Genomic DNA, 22,622 nt, shown 5'->3' on the forward strand with positions numbered 1-22,622 from the left:
TTCTTTTACAAAATTATTTGACCGGAATTATTTTAATTTTTAATATAGTTAATCAATTAATTCGATCATAAGATATTTTTTAATTCAACAATTTTTTTAATTTATCTATAACTATTTAATATTTATTTTAAATAAACCACAAAAAATTGAATTTAATTCAACTCATCTAATATTTTATAATCCAATTAAACTCTAACTAATTTAACATATTATAATTTTAAAATAGTTAATATAATTATAATTAATTTAATTAATATAATAGTAATGTGCAATAATTAGTAAATGACTATTAAACCTTTAATTAGTTAAACGGCTTTAATTTTTTAAATAATTAAAACCGTCATCTTAAGTTTTTAATAAGATAAACTATTCCAAATTAACTATTATTTTAAATTTTATTTGATAATTTGACGAGTCACACTACGAGCCACGTGTGAAACACGTAAAGCGACACTAGTCTTCTTAAAAAACAAAAAACAAAATAATACTGATTCATTGTAATCCTTCGAATTAAAATAGAAGACCAAAAGAGTTCTAGTTCGTTGCTTTGACCATCAAAATTGACGTTGTATTACTTTAGATTATGTTGTATTGTAACTAATCCAAAATTGAAAAATTAAATGGAGTATTTTTTTTTAAATGATGAATTTAGATTTTTTAATCTTTAGGGTCAAAATAATTCTTTACAAAAATATAAATTAACAATTATTTCAAGACTTAAATAGCAATTTACCCCCTCAACTTGTAAGCAATTAGCAATTAACACATAAATTAACTTTGTAGGCAAATTAGTTATGCTTGCATATTATAGGCAATTAGCCCCATTTTGCCAATTTGCCCCTAAACTTGTAAATCATTTGTCCCTAATTTGACAATTTGCCCTATAAAATTTTAAGCTAATTTTTTAAAACGGGGCGAATTGCCATAATATACAAGTTCATGACTAATTTGCTCATAAAATTAATTTATGTGTTAATTGCCCATTACTTACAAGTTGAGGGGGCAAATTGCTACTTAAATCATTACTTTAATAACAAATGATATTTTTGACCAATGAACTCAAACGGTATAAGTGTTAAACTCAATCTGTTAGATCGTGGGATCTATTCCTTCCATAAGCGCCCTCCACTCCCTAATTATCAAAAATGAAAATGATATCCTTGATCAATTATATTTATTGAACTCTAATTTGTGATATCCGATATAACTTCCATGATTCAATTCAATCATTGTATTAGAATTCCCTTTTAACCAACTAATTGATTCTCTAATTGCAAACAACTTAGCTGCTTTAGAATTAAATGGATCCAAAAAACCCGGTCTTTATCATCACAACTTAGCGTCGATAGAATGCTTCTTTTAATTCTACTAGTTTCGCTTTACGTGTTTCACACGTGTTTCGTAGTATGACTCGTCAAATTATCAAATAAAATTTAAAATAATAGTTAATTTGAAATAGTTTATCTTATTAAATACTCTAAATGACTGTTTTAATTATTTTAAAAAATTTAATTGGTACTCAAATTTTATAATTATAGAAAATTTTAATAGAAAATATAAAATAAAAATTAAAATAGTAATTTATTGAAATAGTTTATCTTATTTATAATTCTATACGATTAAAAAATAACTAAATAGTAATCATTAAATAGTCAAAATAGTATATTTTAATTAGTACTCTAAACAATTGTTTCAATATAATAGTTTATTTTAACTAGTACTCTAACCTATCTTAACATAGCATTATTTTAAGTAGTATTCTAATTTTAATGATTATTTTAATAGTTTTAAATTAATAATTAAATTTTTTAAGTGAGAAGGACAATAATGTAAAAGGGTAGATTGAAGTAACTTCCCACATACCAATCTAAAAGGGTAGATTGAAGTAACTAGTAATATAAAAGCAGCAAAACAGTCTCAACGAGATAAGACCTCATCAGGTCAGACAATTAGGGGATCCGGACCGAGATATCTCCACTATGTAACACACTGAACGAACATCTGTACACCTGGACGAGCTGAAAGAAACTACGGTATCTCGATATAAAACGCTATCGATGCGGTAGACGGAATTCTCACACCGGTTCGGCTTATGGCCTGAGCTATTCCCATTTCTTCCACGGATCGAGCTGTCCATTTTCTTAACAAATTTCGTGGGACCACAGACATAATCTGCCACTAATAGAATGTTTTCCGCATCGCATCGCGTATCTCACTCGATATTCGAGACACAATGAGAAGTTGCCACGTCAGCCAACCGAATTGTGGGGACCAAAAGAAGAGAAATGATCAGCTGCGGTAGGTTTGCACCGGATGAATCTATATAAGGCAACTTATGTTCAAACCCTGAGATAATTATTCTTTACTCTACACCTACTTCTTCTTTTCTCTTCTTCCTCTTCTTTCTACAAATACTGACTAGACAGTCAGAGCGATTTGCCGATGTGCTTCACCGGTATTTTGTTTGACGTTTCGTTTGTTCATGCTGTCTCAGACTCGGTAGACCGGTGCAGTCAACAGTAATTTATCAATCCCCTTCCCTAATAACAGAAAATATATAAATTAAAATTTTCAATTACAGTCTGTTTGATTTCAACTGAATGCAAACCGATGGAAGAAAGGCATGTTATTGTCAAGACTAGGGGTGAGCATCGGTCGGTTCGGTTGGAAATTTTTTCGGTTTTTTCGGTTTTCGGTTTGGAAAATTCTCAAACCGAACCGAACCGAACTTTTTTTAGTTTGGAGGTGAAAAAACCGAACCGAACCAAACCGAAAATTTTGGTTCGGTATGGTTCGGTTCGGTTAAAACCGAATTTCACCACTTTTTATTTTTTAAAAATTTTTTATATTAAAATTAATTGAAATATTAAATAATTAGAGTATAATAAACTTCCATATATGTTTAAATAACAATTATTAACTTATATATCAACAATAATTAAGATATAAATACAAAAAACATATAAATATAAGTATATATGTATATTATTTTTAAAAAATATATATATTTTATATTAAAGTTCGGTTAATTCGGTTTTTCGGTCGGTTCGGTTTTCAAAACACCCAAACCAAACCAAACACCGAACACCAAACTTTACCTAGAGTAGAAACCGAACCAAACCGTTTTCACCGAAAAACCGAACCAAACATCAAAATTCGGTTCGGTTCGGTTCGGTTTTTCGGTTTGGTTCGGTTCTTGCTCACCCCTAGTCAAGGCCTAAAAGAAAATGAATGAGAAATAGAGGAGAAAGCCTATGTCAGACTATAAGAAAAATGGGGAAAAGATGACAAATAACATTAAATGTTAAGCACAAGTGCTGTTTCAGTCGGTCGAATTGCATGTCGTGTTTTTTCTTGATTATGAAAGTTTGTTTTGATGTCTATATGTACCTTATCACTATTAATTTTTTTATGGCTCTATTAAGAAATGGACAAACTATTGATTGCTCCTTTTACTTTATCTCTATCTAATATATTTGAGGTCACACAGTTTATTTTTAATCTTACCCTAACATTAATCATCAGTTTAGTTAGGTGTCAAATCGGATTATTTAATAAATTCATAGGTTCAATAGATAAAACGTTAAATTTAGAGATTAGATGAGAAAAAAGATATAAGTTCAGGGGTCAGACAATATATTCAGCCAAATGCCAATCTAATCGAAGCTATGTCACGCATGAAGGTCTATCTTTGGCTAGATTCAGAGACGGATGGCTCTACCTCACATTGATAAAAAAAATATTAGCTAATCTAATAAACTAAGTTTATGGGTTAATTAGACTTTCTAATTTTACACTGACAGTAATGTGTCATTCAATATATCACTTGGACCAGATAAAATAAATTCATTGGATTTTGTAGAAAAGTATTGTATGATAAAATCTAACATATAATTTAGATTGGTCTAAAAAAAGTAAAAAATGTTGCAGACTCTATTTAAATTAAATTTTAGTTCTCAACATATTTCTATTTAAAAACATACCTTTATTTTTTTTAATTATGTTCAAATATAGTAATTTAATGTGTTTTTTTACTTTTTATTTTTATTTCATTAAGACAAATCCGTTGCATGTAAAATAAAACTAAAATTAAAAAAATAGAATTAAATTTATATAATATTTATAACCTAACCACAAAATAATTATTTATTTGGTATTTTTTTTGGTATGATATATATTATTATATTTTAAATTAAATTTGTGCCCCACCTCAATTTTGGGGCTGGCTTCGTCACTGGCCAGATTGTTTCTTTCTTGAGATGATTGATCGTGACTCGCTGCAATCTTACTTTTGAAACCGATTATGAAATCTGTTTTGAATCTTTAAACTTCAAATTTCACATTAAAGTTCTATTGATATGATATTATTAGGGGCGGATCTACGTTCAGGCTAGGGTAGGCTAGAGCACGGGCTGCCACCGGAAAATCGAAAGCTAAATCGACGGAGGTGTGGTTGAAACTTTTGGGTTGTGGTTTGTTCAGCCATGGCTGACTTTAGCCAGAGGAAGAAGATAAAGAAAGGGGTTTACTATTCGCCGCCCCAAATTACTGCCCACCGCCCCAAAAATTATCATTTTACCCTTATTGTAAAAAAAAAAAAAATTCTGAACCAAAAAAAAAAATTTGTTCTCTCAAATGATAGTAATCCGCATTTACTATTTCGATTAAAATGACGGATAACGCTCGTAATTCGTCCGGAAACGAATATCCACCATCCGAAACTAGCGTATCCGGATTTGCCGAGGTATTTTATCTATTTTACGTTCGTTTAAATTTTTTTAATTTTTTTAAATTTTTTTAAATGGTCCATCGCCCACAGATGGCGATGGACCATATGGGCCATCGCCCAACGATGGCCCATGGCCGCATGGTCCATCGCCATCTGTGGGCGATGGACCATGTGGTCCATCGCCATCTGTGGGCGATGGACCATATGGTCCATCGCCCACTGTGGGCGATGGACCATATGGGCCATCGCCCAAAGATGGCGATGGCCCATGCGGCCATGGGCCATCGTTGGACGATGGCCCATGCGGCCATGGGTCCCTCAGGGACGATTCCGTCCCTGAGGGACAATATTTTTCTTTTTTTTTTTAATTTAAATAAATAAAAAAAAAATTTAATTAATGAAATAAATAATTAAATGTCTTTAAATTAATTAATTTTTATTAGTTAAAGATCAATTAAATTCTATTAGTTATAATATAAGTTTAGTGTTTTAATTAAATTTTATGTGGACTACTATTTATTTGTTAGTGTTTTTAATTAGAGTTTCGATTAAATTTAACTTTTTTTGTTAGCGTTTTTAATTAGAGTTTCGATTAAATTTAACTTTTTTTGTTAGCGAATTTTTGTATTCACTAGTGTAATTTTAATTTATTTTTCTGAAAATTGTTACAATTATTTTCGTTTTGCAGGTTCATTTAGAAGATTATGGCAGTGACGGTATCGATTACAGTGAACGGTTTTTTTATGAAAACGGGTTTGAAAGTGATACCGAAGCAATAAATTGGGCAAAGGGAATTGCTATACAGATTGGGTTTGAGCTGGTTATTTCGTCTCACAAGAAAGGGGGGTTGGTAAAACTTTTGAAATGTTGTCGGGGTGAGAGATATAGAGGGTCGCACACAGATTTAGATTCTTTTGCACGAAAGAATACGAAGACGAAGGCCTGCCAATGCCCTTTCAAGATTGTGGTGAAATTTATTAATGGCACATGGACTGTTCTTGCGAAGTCGGGGATTTCAAGTATGCACAATCATGCGTTAGCTGTGTATCCTGAGGGACACCGTCAGATGAGCGGACTGAGCGCTGCGGCCAAAATGATTGTGCGGGATATGAGTGCGGCACAAGCTAAGCCGTGTGCTATTTTGGCGGCTGTTCAAGAAAAATTTCCATCTGACAACCCTACAAGAAGACAAGTTTATAATTACAGAGATAATTTGAGAAAGTCCAGCTTTGAGGATAGAGATATGGTAGGTCAGTTTTTTCATTTGGCTCTGACGCACAACTATTTACACTGGACGCTTTCTGAGGAGAGCACAGGTGTGTTGACCCATCTTTTCATGTCGCATCCTGACTCCGTGCGGTTAGTCCGAACTTACCCCTGGGTGATCGGTATGGACTCCACGTATAAGACCAACAAATACCACATGCCTTTCTTTGAGATTATCGGTATGACTCCTTCTAACAAGAACTTCTTAATTGCATATGCAATTATGAAGGATGAGACTGAGGGGAGTTACAGATGGGTGTTGGAAAGGTTGAGGTTTTTGATTGGCGACCACCTACAGCCGACTTGTATTTTTACCGATCGAGAGTTGGGGCTGCTTAAACCAGTGAAAGAGATATTTCCACATACCCCTCATCTGCTTTGTACGTGGCACATAAATAAGGATGTAGAAGACAAAGTGTTCAAACTGTGTGGGAGAGACACCGCAATAACTGATACTTTCATGAATGGGTCGTGGAAGAAACTTATTAAGGCTCAAACAGAGGAACAATACGTAGCAGCTTTGACCACTGTGAAAATGCGGACTAGAGCGTTTCCAGCTGTGATGCAATATCTTGACCGTACATGGTTGGGGCACAAAGAGAAGTTTGTATCATGTTGGACAAACAAAGTCTTACATTTTGGAAACACCACTACGTGTAGAGTGGAGAGTGCACATGCTCAGCTAAAGCAGTGGCTCAACTCTAGTACAGGTGCTCTAGACACAGTTTGGACGAAGGTGGACTGCGTTATACAGTCCCAGTTGACTGATATTAGGTATGTTTCTATAATAATTAATATTTTCTTAATAATAAAAAATAACGTTGACATTATCATTAATTTAGTGTGGTGTCTATATTGGCAGGAAAACACTCGAGGGCTCCAGACAGACTATAGGCGTCCATCGACGAGGTTATCCATACGACCATGTCTCCTACAGAGTGTCCCACTACTGTCTTGATTTAGTGGCGAAGGAACTAAGGCGTATGAGAGAGTTGAGTTGCGATGTTCTAGTTCGTTGTGGTTGTGTGCTGAGAACAACACATCAGATTCCGTGTGCATGTGAGCTGAAAGCGGTGATTGATGCAGGTACAATGCAATACTTTTTATTTCGAGAGTAATGTTCTTATTGAAAGCTAATATAAGTGTCGTATATAATATTGTCAGGTGTTCCGATTAGTCTGGACAGTATCCATTCATTTTGGAAGACGCTTGTTATCGGTGACGGGGTTGAAACATCAGAACAAGCCGATTATGCCGCTTTTCAGTCAGAGGATCATCGATACTTTTGCGGGGTTGTGGAGGAGGTGATGTCTCAAGATCCCTCTATTGTGCGCGACATATCTCATATTATCAACGAGCGACTTCATCCCGAAGAATCTGCTTATCTTGAACCAGAAGTAAAGAGCACAGTGAGAGGTAGACCGAAGGGGAGCACATCCACCAAGCGGAACCCGAGTGTTTGGGAGTACGGTCGTGGTCGTGGCCGTGCCAAGTCATCTCAAGGTAGGGGCTACAGTGCTCCTACATCAGGTAAATATATTTTTTATAACAATAATGCAGCGAAGTTAATATATTGTGTATAACAATAATGTCAATATATGTTTTATGCAGATTTTATTCCGAATTCAGAGCTTATTCCTGGAATCATACTGCCATTTGTCACGAAATATGTGGACGTGGATGGCGACGGGAACTGTGGGTTTCGCGTTGTCGCAGATTACATATACGGTGATCAAAACAAGTGGGGTTTCATAAGAAGAAGCATTGCAAATGAACTAGCCGGCAACCCTGGCCTATATGACGGTCTTTGCAGTGATGGGATCCAAGCGGCCATTTCACGTATTAGGTGGGAAGGGGAGGCATGTGGGCGCGATCACTGGATGCAGGTTATAGATGACTTGTTCCCCATTGCCACTCTCTTCAATGTAGCTGTCATTTTCATAAATGGCGCGACGAACTCACAGCCGGGTTTTGGTACGTGTACCATTCTGCCTTTACATTCATCTGATATCGACTCACGGCCACTGAGAGAGATAGTGATACTATTTTTGGGTAGATACGCTCATTTTGTTCGTCTAGATTTATGTGATAATTTTCCAGTCCCTCCTATTGCCTCGTTGTGGTTCACAAACAGGGATGCTACCGTTGAGTATTTGGAGGGATTGTACGTTCTCAGGAGAGCGCAATGGCAGAGATTGTTAGATGCTTCTGTTTGAGGCCGTATCACTTCTTTTACTTAGTAATACATTTGGTTGGTGTTGTTGGCAAATATATATGTATTTGTGTTTTACAGGAAGTCCCTGAAAATGGGTGATGCTACTATTATAGAGGAAATGCTGCCGAATTTTTGTTAGAATTTGTTGCTAAAAATACTCTGTAAATATAATATGTGTTTTTTGGTTGGTGTTGTTGGCAAATATATATGTATTTGTGTGTTTTACAGGAAGTCCCTGAAAATGGGTGATGCTACTATTATAGAGGAAATGCTGCCGAATTTTTGTTAGAATTTGTTGCTAAAAATTATATTTTTCAAAATAATGTGTTTTTAGGTTGGGATTGATGCTATATATGTATTACGCTAGTAGTATAGAGGAAGTGCTGCCAAATGTTTAGATATAAATTGTTGCAGAAAAAACCAAAAAAAAACATAACATAATAGAGTACTAAAAACATAACATAATAGAGTACTAAAAACATAACATAATAGAGTACTAAAGAGTACTAAAAACATAACATAATAGAGTACTAAAAACATAACATAATAGTACAACAAACAAAATAAAAAAAACCATAATATCATAGAGTACTAAAAACAATAATCTCAATCTGCCAGCCGCCAGTCTGCAATGAGTCGCTCCAAGTCAGTGGTCGACTCAGATATGCTCTGATCTATCTCCGGAATGGCAAACGGCGCACTAGCCGCAGTGATACGCGTGAGATTTCTCTGGCTCAGGGAACTGAAACGATTTACCCACTACAAAAGGAAAGTAAATTAAGATCAGTTAAACAATTAAATATATATATATATTAATTACTAAGTTAATAAAGACTTACATAATCAATGTTGGAGCGAGAAGGACGGCCTCGTGAAGCTGTAACGTCAGAGCTAAGGACCTGCGGGTGGGAAAATCGTGCGTACCACTCCAAGTACGCGGGATGGCAAGCTCCAGCAAGAACAGTGGCTGGCTCGAGCAACGTCAAAGGAAGCATGCAAGTCATAGGAAAACCCTGCCACCCGTCGACCGCACCAATCTGAGCCATCTCCACATTGTACAACTTTGAATTCCACGCCCTAACGGCCTTTTCCGGCCGAAGAATAGGCGACGGTATGCTCTGCACATACCCCAGCTGACGTACAAATCTGGCGGACATGTACGGCTCAACAATGTCCCTGTACACTATCCAACCCATGTAAGCAGTCCGCTGAAGGACTGCAGCAGGGCCACCACCAAAGGGAAGCCACGACACCTGCCCAAAATATATAAAATTATTAAAAAATAACATGTTAATTTAATTCAACTAAATATAGAAAATTGAACTATACAATTACATTCAACGTACCTCGTCGGCAGTCAAACTGTCTATGCGGGCACGCAATGACTGAAGCCGGATCTCTGTGCACTCTGTCCCGGATACACTCCAACTGAGTGCTCGAGGAGTGCCAATCTCTGTAATCAGCCTATCTCGCTGGGGTCTGAAACATGGAAAATACTCGTATATCCAAGCCTGGAGAAGTGTCAGACACCCAGACAAACCGTGACAGTCGCCTCTGGAGGCGATTCCTAACTGACGAAATAAATAGGCCAGTGTAGCAGAACCCCAAGAATAATCCTTCGCGTCTGCGACTCCATCCCTAACCTCCCAAAGACAGGCTGGTTTAACCCGGTGGCCAGTCTTATCGACGAAAAGAGTGCAACCTAGCGTCAGCCACATCCACGCTATTGCCTCAACCTCAGCACTCAAACCCCGTCCACAATTCCTAAAAATGGACTCAATCAGAACCCCTCCATTTTCATAATGCTTCGTCGAATTAGCTAACAAGTCATCCATAGAGATCCCTAAAATCTCTACACAGGAGGCAAGCAACAACTGTTTCCCGGGCTTATCTGAAAACATATTGCAGTCATGTATTATTTTAAGGAATACAAAAAAAATTATTAAAATGAATATGTAATTTAAACAAAAATATAGTAAAATTTACCTGAAACCACTTTCCCGTCCACAGGAATACGGAGAATAATCCACACGTCATGCAGTGTAATGGTCATCTCCCCGAATGGCAGGTGAAAAGAGTTAGTATCAGGCTGCCATCGCTCCACAAATGCAGAAAGGAGCGGAATATCCAAGTGACTGAACATAATATCAGGGAGATGCCCCAAACCACTCTCGGCTATCAGGTGTTTGACCTCGTCTGAGGCGTCATGATGCCATGCTGACAGCCTCTTACAAACTGCATGTCTACTCTGACACTTCAGAGTGCCTCGCTCCTCCTTCCCTGTCCATATTCCATAAGCGACATGTCCAAGGAAACTGGGAATAATACTCCCGTCCTCAGGTCCACCTGGCACTGGATCACTAACAGTCCAAGCAGGTATTTCAGTCCTGGCTCTTCTACTCGTCACTGAAATTACAATTACAACAATTAACATAAATTTAATATCTTTTAACTATTATTATTAAATTAATGAAATAATTAAATTTTATTTACCTGATGACGTTTCAGCAATAAACCGTCCATCTTTCCCCTTTTTCCGTCGAATGTTCGCGATTGGTCCTAAACTCTCGTCCTCAGAAGTCTCAAAATCAGCATCGTCTATCCGACGGTCTTCCATGTCATCATCCTCCATCCGATCATCCTGTATCTGATCATCGACTGGCGTCTCACTAGCTCCCTCAATAGCAGGAGTCCCCTTCTTGTGACGTCGGACTGAGGCACTCACACCACGCTTTCGAACATTTCGTTGTCCCGACTCCTCAAAATCAGATTCAGCTATAATAGGCTTACTCTTTCCCCTGCCACCATTACCGGGTCCTTCTTTCTGCAATTATCAATTTTACAATTAATAATATTAATTAAATTATACTATTAAACTTAAGCAAATAAAAATATATTAATAAAATTCTAAATTGTAAATATCTAAATTTATTTAGCCCGTAAAATTAAAGATTATTTCTTAAAATCTAAAATAATATCACTATCAAAATTAAATTTAATCTATATAATAAAATTTAATTAAATAAAAAATTATATTATACAACCTAAAATTATACTACTAAAATTTAATTTAACTACACCTATAACTAATAAAATTTAATTTAATTACACCTATAACTAATAAAATTTAATTGTATTTTTCAATTAATTTTTTTTAATTAATTTTTAGGTTATTTTATTATTTATTAAATCCATTAATTTTAATTTTTTAAATTATAAACAAAATTTAAAACGGTTTACGGCCCTCGGACGCCGGCGGGTCCAGGCCGTCGCCGGCGGGTCCTGGCCATCGCCGGCGGGTCCTGGCCATCGCCGGCGGGTCCTGGCCATCGCCGGCGACGGCCTGCACCATCGCCGGCGACGGCCTGGCCGTCGCCAGGCGACGGGCTGGACCATCGCCTGGCGATGGCGATGGTCTGCTGGACCATCGCCGGGCGATGGCGATGGTCCAGCAGACCATCGCCATCGCCTGGCGATGGTTTGCTGGACCATCGCCATCGCCAGGCGATGGTCCAGCAGACCATCGCCTGGCGATGGTCCAGCAGACCATCGCCTGGCGATGGCGATGGTCTGCTGGACCATCGCCTGGCGACGGCGATGGTCCAGCAAACCATCGCCATCGCCAGGCGATGGTCCAGCAGACCATCGCCATCGGCCGGCGATGGTCCAACCGGTCATCGCCAACGCCGGACGATGACCGGTTTCCGTAAAAAAAAAAATTAAAAAAATTAAAAACTGAAATTAAATTACTTACCGGAGGTCCCCGTCTTTTTTCTTTCGCCAATTCCGACATAAATCGGCTTCGATTATTGCTTGAGATTTTGTAATGGATTTTGGTTTGAGAGGAAGTTGAGAGGATGAGTTTTTTGTTTTTTGAGTTGAAAAAGGAGTAGGGGTAGTTTGGTCAAGATTGGGGCGGTGGGTAGTAATTTGGGGCGGTAAATAGTAGTCCACTAAAGAAATGAATCACTTTAGGGTTAAAACTTAAAAGTGGTCCCTTCTCTTTTAATTACTAAAGGGCCAAATTTGGCCCTTCTTTTCCTAAAAACAAACTAATGACCGTTTGGCCCATTGTATTTTAATTTACATAATTACAACAAGCAAAGCACAATTTTCATAAAAATAAAACTCTGAAATCAAACCTAGTTTTCAAATTTATTGTTTTTTCTATCAAATTATTTCACTGTCCATCAATTTTTTTAATTTAATTCTTTTATTTTTTAAATTAATTCTGTAACCTAATTTCTTAATTCTTTTAACATAATTTTCAAATATTTTAATTTAAATATCATTAATATTTTCAATTAAAAGTTTAATAATTCTAAAATTCGTCTAATATTTTGTTTTTCATGATCAATCCACATTCAATTTTGAGTAAGCTCTTTTTATTTTTATGCATTTTATTAATATAAAGTATTTTTATTTATATTTTTATATATTAATTATAATAAGATCTATTAGTTATTTTTATTTTATCAACAAAATCTATCTTGCAACACTTTTAAAAAAATGTATACATGAATAATACAATTGACTGGTGTTAAATGAGGTTAATATTTAAAGTTATTATAATATTTGTTGTTACTTTTTGTTACTATAAATTTTATGCATACGCTATTGTATACATTTATTATTAACATATATCGTTTAGCCCGGGCTGAAATTGAATCCTGGATCCGCCACTGTTATTGTAGCTAAAATAATGAAATTACATTGCAATAATTGTTGGTCCACACGCTCATCATGTTTGTTGAATCACATACATAATAAATATTGAAAATTAAACTTCACTGCATAATGCTTGCCTAATTAAAATTCAAATGTTAGTTTGATAATTCTATCATTAGTTTAATATTTATTTCATTCTTTTTTACAAATTTATCAATGTTTTATTTATATTTTCAATCTATTTTAAATACCTTTAGTTTCATGTTTTATTTTTTGTCAAAGGCTAAATTTTATATATCAAAATATGAAGAGTACAAGATTAAATGGCACCTCAACAATTTTGAGTGAACCATTCTAAAACAGAATGATGAGAACTGCTGAAACAGTCATCGACAAGAGCTTTTTTAGCCACCAAATGGGCTACCCAATTACATTTGCGGTTAAATATTGAAACCTAACCGGGAAACTAAGCTTAGTATGTCTTCCAATAAAGTAATATATTTAATAAAGTAATATATTTAATATTGAATTATAAAATTTTAAATACTTGTACTTTCATAGTTCCGACACATAATTCATTGGGCCTAGATTGGACCCAGTCATGCTTTTGTATGTTCGAACTACAATCCACAAAGTTAGCCCATATGATATCTGCATTATGCAGTGAAGTTGGCCTAAAACTTGAGTCAAAACAGGCGGGAACCCGACCGTCCAACTACAATTTGGTTTGAACCGGTTATGGGTTTATTATTTTGGCGCAAAACAAACAGACTTTTTTCATTGCACCAATTCTTCAAAATCAACCAAAATTTCCAACATAACATTGTTCTCTCTCTTTTTTCCTTGAAACAATTTGAAATAAAGCTTGAAAACCCTAGCATATCAGATTCATAAACTCCGTTATTATTTGACACAACATTTGCAGATCCAAACAGGTTTTGTTTCATTTAATCATTTTATGCGTAAGGTATTACATTTTGCTCTAAATTTCTTTTTCTTTTTCTAATTTAGGAATGCGTTCGCTGTTTTACCCTAATTTTTGTTTTTTAATCATGATTCACCTGCTTGCTTTAATTGAATTAGAATTTTTGTGCATTTACATATGAAAAGGCTTAAAATGGCATGTAGAGTAATTAGATTTATGACTGGTTGTATTTATTATTATCAATTTATAACAGCAGTATGGAAATTATGAATGGAGTGGAATAGTTATCATAATGTTGCAATTGATCGGCTTTAATTGTGTCTCTGCAGCTATCAAGTATCATGAATATTTTTTTTAATTGTTATGACATTTGGCTTTAATGTTGAAATTATGAATAGTTTTTTAATTGTTATGACATTTGGCTTTAATTGTGTCTCTGCAGCTATCAAGTATCATGGTTGATGAAGAGGCAGAATCTTGGGAGCTGTTAGATAGCTATAACCACGAATGTTATTCCAAAACCACGGGCTTTAAGAAAGATATATGAACGTTTAAAAGTTCATATCATAGCTTGAAAAGTAGGAATGCAAATTCTGGGAACAGTGATTTGTATTTAAAAATGTCTGGTTAATTGGCATGAATCATAGATGTTGGGCGGGAGAATCTGTTACTCAATGTGAATTCACGTCTATTTATAATTAAGCTGATTGCCATGTGCGAAACTGTTCAAGAAATTGCCATTTACATCCATAAGTTTCACAACCTTGACCTTTTTCAACAAGGGTATGTTCATTATTATTGGTCATCAATCTTGAATGACATTCGTTTTCTTTTTTATTCTAAACGGTTCTGCACTGGCGATTTTCATCCCCTTCATCATTTTTTACTTTTACCTTTAGATTCTATCAAATCAAGGTTAGCATGAGATGGGAAGACCATGAATATGCTTCTTTGGGAACTCCTGCTAGGGTTGTTCAATATGAAGGTAATATCACTAAAATTATAATATATTTGCCTGTTTGTCTGTCTTTCTTCTTTATAATTTTGAAGTTCCGCTGTTCTAGAGATTCTCATTGATCAAAAAGAAAAAGAATTAATAAAAAAAAAATGAATGTTTGTTACCTTTTTTTTGGTCTTCTCAAGGTTAAAATCACAAATTTACATGACATTTAAGTAAAATTTCTTTGGAAGCATTAAAATAAAAACATGTGGCTTATATTATCTAGCCACGTTATGTTCCTTTGAGTATAAAACAATAAAAAGCCTTTAGTAGACAAAAATTGTTAAAGGAAAAGGAAAAAGAATTGGTATATACTGAAAGAGTATCATAATAGATAAGCTATCATTGCTTTGGGATTCATTAGAATGGCCTTTGATTTTTGCACTATATTGATGAGGTAACACTTCCCATCCCTAAAATTCCCCCCAACAGCATAACCTAACATAATGAAATTTGAACCTAGGATCTGGGAGGTGTACCTTGGAGATTAAACCTTTTGCATTACCACTATCCAGATTCCCATGGAGTGACCTTGATGACTTGGAGAAAGAGCTGTTTAGGATGCCAGTGCTATGATCACTTCTTTTATCATTTTATGTAATTCTCATTTCTTACTGTTCATGTTTAGACATGTAATAAGCTTTGCTGAAATGATAGATTTAAGTTATTATTTACGACTGATGTTTATGGGACTATACTATCTCTCTCCTCCAGCTCATGATTTGGATTCGAAGGAAATTGGTGGGGCATGGAAGATAAATGACATAGACAATAGTTTTTTAACACAGCCTTTTCCAATTAAATACGCGAGGCAAGATGTTTGTTTATCAGTCATGGTCTCATTCGTTCTATCTCTTTGTAATAATAAGGTAATCCTTGCTCTTTAAGTGCATATAAATATATTTATATATGTTTGCTATATTACTTTGTTTGCTAATATCATGTCAAATGGATTTTTTTGCTAATTTTTTAAATTAAGAATGAAGAGAGTGCAAGAAAAAAATATGTACAGAATTTTCTTTCAGCTTCTTGAACACTATTAGTTAATCTTTCCAAGGTGTTCAGCTTCCAGGATTTTTGAAAGGCTATTTTGTCCAAAATGTGCTTGGAGGATCCTGCATTATTGTCCTCATGCAAATAGGACAACTTACATTTTTTCTTGTGACTGGATGGTTTATACTTTTCATTGTCATTATCTTCTAATTATATGTTATGAAGTCTTGATTTATCCCAGAAAAGAGTATTTGCTGATGTGGCTCATTTCTTTACAGGTTCCACCCACATCTGCTGTTATTTTGAAATTCGAGCTCATGCAAGCCCCCGTGGCAGAGGATAGGTGAATTTAAAGGAACATTGATTTGGTAGTTGTGCAGTCTTTGAGCTTTGATCTTGATATATAAATTGGATTTTATGTGTTCCATGCAGGCTTGAGTCTGTAGCATTTCTGGAAGCTTCTTCTGTTGCTGTTCATGAATTTAGAATTCCTCCTAAAGCTCTTCTGGGATTGCATTCTTACTGCCCTATCCATTTTGATGTATTTCATGCTGTGCTAGTCGAAGCAAGTGTTCATGTCAGTATACTTAAATCAGGCTATTACTCGAAGTTATCCAGGTTTGTCACATTTCTAGAATCTATTAGGTAATAAGTAACTTGAGTCTGATAATGGCAACTATTTCTTTAGTAACTTGCTGCATTGGATCATTGCAGTGATCCTTACACACTTGAAGATCTTGCTGGTGAAATTATTGATAGGTCCAATCAAGTACGCTTAAATTAATATCTTACATTGCATAATTTTGTCTTACCCGTTCTTGATTACTGTAACATTGTCTCTTTTCCCTATAATTCTTTGTTCCACAACTGCATTGTTTACCAATGAGAGTAATAAATTCTGTTATTGGCACATGCATGAAATTACATATGTTTTTGGTTAAAATCTGCAGTCAATTAGCATGAGGTTGCCTTTATGTCCAATGGCATCAGCCTTTACGCTTAATATTTTTAGCATATGGTCGCACTTGTGAACAGCTGCATATAGGATAGGATGGTACTGAATAAAGTGCTTACATGATCACTGCCAAGAGAGAAGCAGCAAAGCATCCAGCTGTTCAAAAATGTGAGGTCAGACCTTGAAATCATAGCTGCCAAAGAGCGGTAAAAAGAGGATCTGCTAACACTTACATGTCAGAGTGCACCATTATTGTTTCGTGAATCACTTTCGTTAACATAATTAACTAAAGATAATAATTTTCAAATGGTGAAGACTGAAGAGTTATCTGCTTACCACTAGTTTGTACTGTATGCTTACATTTTTGAATTTTCACATGATATTCATAAGTTCGGATGGAAGTTTAAGTTATTTAGGTATATTGGCCTTTCTTAAAAGAGAAAGAGAGAGAACAAAAAAGTGTTTTGGCTATCAGTTAAAACTTTTTCTCCATGTATTGAACTAATGCTTTTGTTCTTGATCAGCCAGTGGGCCCAGGAGCCTTTGCAAGCATGAATCAGATTATGGATGTTAAATCATTGTTAGTTTCTCGTGATGCTTTACTCGAAGAGCTACAGAGACTTAGCAAATCTATTGACCAAGTAATTGATTTAACTGATTTTGTATCCAAAATGAATAATGTGAAGATGTTCGATTCCATCTTGCGAGCAGACTTGGGTAATGTATATGGTGAACTTGGCGGGCGAGGCAAGCTACATAACAATTTTGAGGTTATGGCTTTATTTTCCCTGCAAATCGTTCTTGATTAGACTTTCAGGTCTTTGTTACTAAATTCTCTTCTTGAACCAGAAAGCAAATGGCACCCAAGGTGATAGGATACCCTACTTCTTAGCCAAGGAAGCTGTGGTGCAAATATTTCATTTATTGGGTGCTCAGTTGTCATACTTATGGAGCACATTTCTGCAGTTCCACAGGTTTGCTTTTGCTCTTGTTTAGCAGAATCAGCTATTAATTTTTTAGTTGCATGTGCTGATTATTTTCGAGTCTATTCTGTAACAATTTGTTAGTGCTAACTGTAATTTTATTTTTAATTATCTTACACAATTAAATCACTATTTTAGATTTCTGTTAGACAGTTTGAAGAAGATTTCTGAGAAAAAATGCATATTTCTTTTTCACATTTGAGCATGTAGTGCTTGTTGTTTGGTCGTGTTAAACACTGTAATGTCTCAATTACCACAAGGACCTAAGGCCTTCATCATGGATTGTCTTCTACTTAGAAGGTCTTTCATATCATATAGATATCTTTGTCTTGTTAAAGTTTTAATATGTCCCTGTGTCTACATCGACCCAAGGCTTTCTCATGTACTTGACTTATACTTGGAAGATCCTTCAAAGTAGAATTGATATTTATATCTTGACCGGAATTGGTAAAACTGAAGAGTTTAATCATTGATGGCATGACAATCTGTTTGCACTTTTTTTAACAGCTGCCCCTTTTACCCTATTCCAGGGCAAACAAAACAAAGATACTGGAATTTTTGCGTGATGCATGGGCTAAGGATCGCAGAGCTGAATGGTCAATATGGATGGTGTACTCTAAGGTTGAGATGCCTCATCATTACATAAGTAGTGGAAATCATGATTCTTCCCACCATATTGTTGACAAAAGAGTTTCAAATTTCTGGAAGTTAGCTGATGATGTACGTCCTTGTTCTACATGCTTTATCAGTATGGATTTCAACTGGAGGATACATTTATTCTTGGTCATCAACTTTTAGTTTCTTTTGTGTTGCATGCAGCCTGTCCAGATTGCAGCTACACGAGCTGAGCTTCATCGACGGAGTATTGGCCAAATGAAGGTGAGTTATTACTGCCAAAATTGACTGATTCATCATTGTTATCTTCCTTGGACTCTGGAGCTATGCAGAGCAGGTTTTCTGTCCTTGCAGATTAATACTCGGTCAATTCAAGACATGTATATTTTTGGAGATCCTTTGCGAATTCCTATAATCTTTGTGGAGCGCGTCATAAATGCACCACGACGTACCTTTAGTGAAAATTCTTACTTTAGAAATTTGGACATGTTAGATTCACCGGGCTTAGTCAGCGGACCTGGTACTGAAGCATTGAAGAAGTTTCCTCGTGGTATTTCACGAAAAAGAAGACGCGAGTTAAAAATTGTTGTCTTCGTACATGGTTTTCAGGTAAGTGTTGCTCTTCTAAAGTTCCATTTCTTTTTCTTTTTTCATTGAGTGCTTGTTTCTTCTCCTCTATCTCTTGTTCTCTGGTCTCCACCTTCCCTTTTGAGAGCAATGTTAAAATCACTCCAATTTGGAAGAAAATGTTTGGTGTTATAATTGTGTCTACTTTACTGTAAATTGCACTTGGTTGATTTCATATATTGCTTGCACCTTCTTTGAATTGTTATAAAATTGGAGTATTAAACAAGGAGTTTATTATAATTACATTTCAGTTGACATTTTAAGTTTATTTGCTGAAATGAATCTCTACTTTGTTGTTTAGAAGATGTGGACCTAATTCTCTTATTGAAAGGTGATTATATGCGTAATGGTATACATACAAATGCTGCAGTGAATTGCATTTGTTTCCATCAGAACACCCTAGAGAACCTTGGATCAGGTTTTTGGCTAGCTGAATTTTAGCTTCAGCTAACTTTGTTGCCTGAATAGCTTAACAGCTTTGAAACTTTTTTATTCATGCATTCAATGAGTTAAAGATGGTGAAAATTAATTGAAGCCGAGTCTCGGTTCACCTTGCATGCAGAAATTCTTGAAACTATGAAAATGAACTTTCTGTCATGCATAGAACTTGAACTGCCTGTAAGTTGTTTTAGGAGTGTTAGACTGATTATCATGAGTCACTATCCTTCTTCTTAGCTTTAAGGTTAATTAACTGATTGTTATTATATTTGTAGGCAACTACAATAGTCATCTTATCCTAAACTGAGTTTTATGTGTTGGAAATTCAATTCAAATAGTTTTTGAGGCCAGAACTTACATAAACTGTTTCGTTTGTGTTTTCTTCTGTCAAGCTCCTTTAAATATAATCATTGGTGCAGTTTTATATGCATTATAGTGTAAGCTTTAGATTAATTTTACTTTTGGTTGGAACTCCAATGTTTTAGGGGCATCATCTGGATTTACGACTTGTTCGAAATCAATGGCTTTTGATAGACCCAAAGATAGAAGTTCTTATGTCACAGGTAAATGAAGAAAAAACATCTGGAGACTTCAGAGAAATGGGACTTAGGCTGGCAGAGGAAGTGATCTCTTTCCTTAGAAGGAAAGTTGAAAAGTTCTCAAAATCTGGTGGTCTAAGAGAAATCAGGATTAGCTTTGTTGGGCATTCTATTGGAAATGTCATTATAAGAGCAGCATTAGCAGGTAAATGTTTATCGCGTTAGGATGCCATATGGTTTCATTTTCCAGTTTCGACACTAGATCTTTGTTTATGTTGCCACAGAGCGCACCATGGAACCATTCCGAAGATACCTCTACACATATGTTTCTATATCTGGTCCTCAGTTGGGGTATCTTTATAGTTCAAACTCTTTATTCAATTCCGGGATGTGGTTTATGAAGAAATTCAAGGGAACACAATGCATTCATCAGCTTACTTTCACGGATGACCCAATTTTCCAAAAAACTTTTTTCTACAAACTTTGTGAGGTATGAAAAATACTGTGTCAATTAATTTTGTTATAACAAGGTATTTGGCCTGATGCACGGTTTTTAGTTGCCTTTTGAGAAAATAAATGTGGTGGTGATTTGTAAACCAAGAAGTTGTAAATTCTAAAACACTTTTTTTCCTTCTTTCAGAAGAAGACATTAGAGAATTTCAGACATATAATACTGATTTCTTCTCCTCAGGTATTTCCCCATCATATTGTATCTGCAACCTTTGCTTTTTCAGATTTTTAGAAATGCTCAAGACTCCCTGTCTGCTAAGTCTGCCCACAAATTTTAATCACATAATGAATCCTATAACTTGATTTTTTTTAAGTTCGAACATTTTTTGCAGGTGCCATAGGTTTCATTTTCTGTATGTAGGATATAATAAAGGGAAAAGGGTCATTTATGTCCCTAAAGTTTGTCTACAGGAGCAAGTGGCCCCTAACGTCCGGAAAGGTTCAAATATGCCCTTAACGTCTTAAAAAGTGAATAAGCAAGCCGCGATTATGACTCATAAATGAGACATTGGGGGCCTGGTTGTGCACTTTTTAAGACGTTAGGGGCATATTTTAACCTTTCCGGACGTTGAGGGCTTACTTAATCCTTGAGTCAAATTTTAGGGGCATAAATGACCCTTTTCCCTATAATAAAACAATCATGAAGATTTCACAAAGGTGTTTATTTTGCTATATATTTATTATTAGGTAATTACATTTTCTCAGGATGGTTATGTGCCATATCATTCATCGAGACTTGAATTATGTCGATCTGCTTCCATGGATTACTCGAAAAAAGGCAGAGCATTCCTGGAGATGCTGAACAATTGCTTGGATCAGATACGGGCCCCAACGTCCGATCAACGGGTGTTCATGCGCTGTGATGTTAACTTTGACACCTCTTCCTATGGCAAGAACTTTAATTCATTCATCGGGCGGGCAGCTCATATAGAGTTCCTGGAGTCTGATGTTTTTGTACGGTTCATAATGTGGTCTTTTCCGGAACTATTTCGTTAAGGAACTTAATCCTCTGTGCTCGTTGTCAGTTCAGGCTGCCCCACCAAGCTTTAATTCAGAAACTACGACTTGGTCATAAATTGGATAAGTTAGAGACCCAGCATTAACTTAACTATTGACATGTTATTTAATTTTATTTTTGTCACAAGCCGGTGAAACCCATGTAACATGGACATTTTTCATGTATAGATGGACCGGTGCGATTGTATTCTTGGTTATGCTAATTGTAAAAGAATACAACCACAGTAGTTTAGGTGTATAATGTATTTGTTCTGTAACAGGCTAATAGTATGGAGTTGGCCTGCGTACAATTTTGTTTTGTAAAATCCAAACTACGTACGTGTTGATAGTAGTATTTGTTTTTGTTAAGGTTACGTATTGTATTTCTTATGACCTATTTATGATTTATTTTTTGATTGGATTAAGATTTAATCTTTAATGCGTGCCAATTCAAATAATTTATTTTTTGGATGTCATCTGATTTTTCATCCGTGGAAAAAGAAATGAGGGAAGAAAATCATAAGAATATTGTTAAATTCTGATATTAATTTCTAGACTTGATCATTAAAAAATATCACATCTTTCCGATTTTTTTTCGTTTATGGTCCAAACTTTTAAATTTTTTAATTTTAGCCAATTTTTTATTTTTCAGTTTCAATAATAGCCGATTGCTTAAATTAAAATGAGAAAAAGTTTAAATATTGCTTCATATTATTCTAATTTATCATTTTACCATCAAAAATTCTAATGCATGAAGTAATATGAAACGGATATTGAATATTTTTCCATTCAAATTTGAACAATTGACTATAATTGAAAATGAAAAATGGACTAAAATTGAAGATTTTGAAAATTTAGGCTATCAACGAAAAAGATCAAAAAATTTGAATATTTTTGGACTGTTAGACCTAATTTCTAATATAATTTGGTTATAACGAAGCCACGAAGATGACGGACTTCGAGAGTTTGAGGTTACATGTTGACTGAGGCAAACAAACAACATCAGATTATATTCCGAATTCTTATTTTTTTTAGTTAAAAACCTTTATTAAATTTCTATTTATCCAAACTAAATCCACCTAAGCAAAACATATTTTGTTAAACATCTTTTGTACTTATCCATAATCCATTGTTTATTCTCTTCTATTCTTAAATTCCTCATT

At 35.1% G+C, this 22,622-nt stretch overlaps 3 protein-coding genes across 6 annotated transcripts; 2 read left to right on the forward strand and 1 right to left on the reverse strand.

Moving 5' to 3' along the window:
* Positions 1-4,524: 4,524 nt before the first annotated feature.
* LOC126680244 (PKS-NRPS hybrid synthetase cheA-like) lies at positions 4,525-8,397 on the forward strand. Its single transcript, XM_050375329.1, has 5 exons — positions 4,525-4,744; positions 5,418-6,769; positions 6,858-7,081; positions 7,160-7,525; positions 7,607-8,397. The coding sequence occupies exons 1-5, from the start codon at positions 4,670-4,672 to the stop codon at positions 8,209-8,211; spliced, it is 2,622 nt and encodes an 873-aa protein (XP_050231286.1). The 5' UTR covers positions 4,525-4,669; the 3' UTR covers positions 8,212-8,397.
* A 270-nt stretch (positions 8,398-8,667) lies between these two features.
* Positions 8,668-12,167, reverse strand: LOC126677896 (protein MAIN-LIKE 1-like). Its single transcript, XM_050372718.2, has 6 exons — positions 11,965-12,167; positions 10,704-11,034; positions 10,197-10,616; positions 9,557-10,101; positions 9,050-9,463; positions 8,668-8,969 (listed from the first exon to the last, which is right to left on the reverse strand). The coding sequence occupies exons 1-6, from the start codon at positions 12,001-12,003 to the stop codon at positions 8,817-8,819; spliced, it is 1,902 nt and encodes a 633-aa protein (XP_050228675.1). The 5' UTR covers positions 12,004-12,167; the 3' UTR covers positions 8,668-8,816.
* A 1,492-nt stretch (positions 12,168-13,659) lies between these two features.
* LOC126673897 (uncharacterized) lies at positions 13,660-21,664 on the forward strand. 4 transcript variants are annotated; one of them, XM_056104266.1, is made up of 16 exons: positions 13,660-13,845; positions 14,246-14,586; positions 14,703-14,788; positions 15,518-15,672; positions 16,075-16,139; positions 16,229-16,414; positions 16,511-16,565; positions 17,276-17,521; positions 17,601-17,725; positions 18,265-18,454; positions 18,554-18,613; positions 18,704-18,958; positions 19,900-20,158; positions 20,238-20,443; positions 20,594-20,644; positions 21,169-21,664. In XM_056104266.1, the coding sequence occupies exons 2-16, from the start codon at positions 14,516-14,518 to the stop codon at positions 21,457-21,459; spliced, it is 2,301 nt and encodes a 766-aa protein (XP_055960241.1). In that variant the 5' UTR covers positions 13,660-13,845; positions 14,246-14,515; the 3' UTR covers positions 21,460-21,664. The 4 variants fall into 4 exon arrangements, with proteins under 4 accessions (XP_055960241.1, XP_055960242.1, XP_055960244.1 ...); XM_056104267.1 differs by having other exon boundaries at positions 19,978-20,158; XM_056104269.1 differs by lacking the exon at positions 21,169-21,664 and adding an exon at positions 20,796-20,865.
* The last annotated feature ends 958 nt before the right edge of the window (positions 21,665-22,622 follow it).

This window comes from Mercurialis annua, linkage group LG1-X, assembly GCF_937616625.2.
Source record: "Mercurialis annua linkage group LG1-X, ddMerAnnu1.2, whole genome shotgun sequence".
Classification (NCBI taxonomy): domain Eukaryota; kingdom Viridiplantae; phylum Streptophyta; class Magnoliopsida; order Malpighiales; family Euphorbiaceae; genus Mercurialis; species Mercurialis annua.

Bases quoted from the DNA above. Each gene is read 5' to 3' on its own strand.
- LOC126680244 (XM_050375329.1), top strand. From the start codon at position 4,670: ATGACGGATAACGCTCGTAATTCGTCCGGAAACGAATATCCACCATCC. The intron at 4,745-5,417 runs GTATTTTATCTA...TTCGTTTTGCAG, and splicing joins GCGTATCCGGATTTGCCGAG to GTTCATTTAGAAGATTATGG. The intron at 7,082-7,159 runs GTACAATGCAAT...TAATATTGTCAG, and splicing joins GAAAGCGGTGATTGATGCAG to GTGTTCCGATTAGTCTGGAC.
- LOC126677896 (XM_050372718.2), bottom strand. From the start codon at position 12,003: ATGTCGGAATTGGCGAAAGAAAAAAGACGGGGACCTCCG. The intron at 11,035-11,964 runs GTAAGTAATTTA...TGATAATTGCAG, and splicing joins AAAAAAGACGGGGACCTCCG to AAAGAAGGACCCGGTAATGG. The intron at 10,102-10,196 runs GTAAATTTTACT...ATATGTTTTCAG, and splicing joins GGACGGGAAAGTGGTTTCAG to ATAAGCCCGGGAAACAGTTG.
- LOC126673897 (XM_056104266.1), top strand. From the start codon at position 14,516: ATGTGCGAAACTGTTCAAGAAATTGCCATTTACATCCATAAGTTTCAC. The intron at 18,614-18,703 runs GTGAGTTATTAC...CTGTCCTTGCAG, and splicing joins GGAGTATTGGCCAAATGAAG to ATTAATACTCGGTCAATTCA. The intron at 20,159-20,237 runs GTAAATGTTTAT...ATGTTGCCACAG, and splicing joins TATAAGAGCAGCATTAGCAG to AGCGCACCATGGAACCATTC.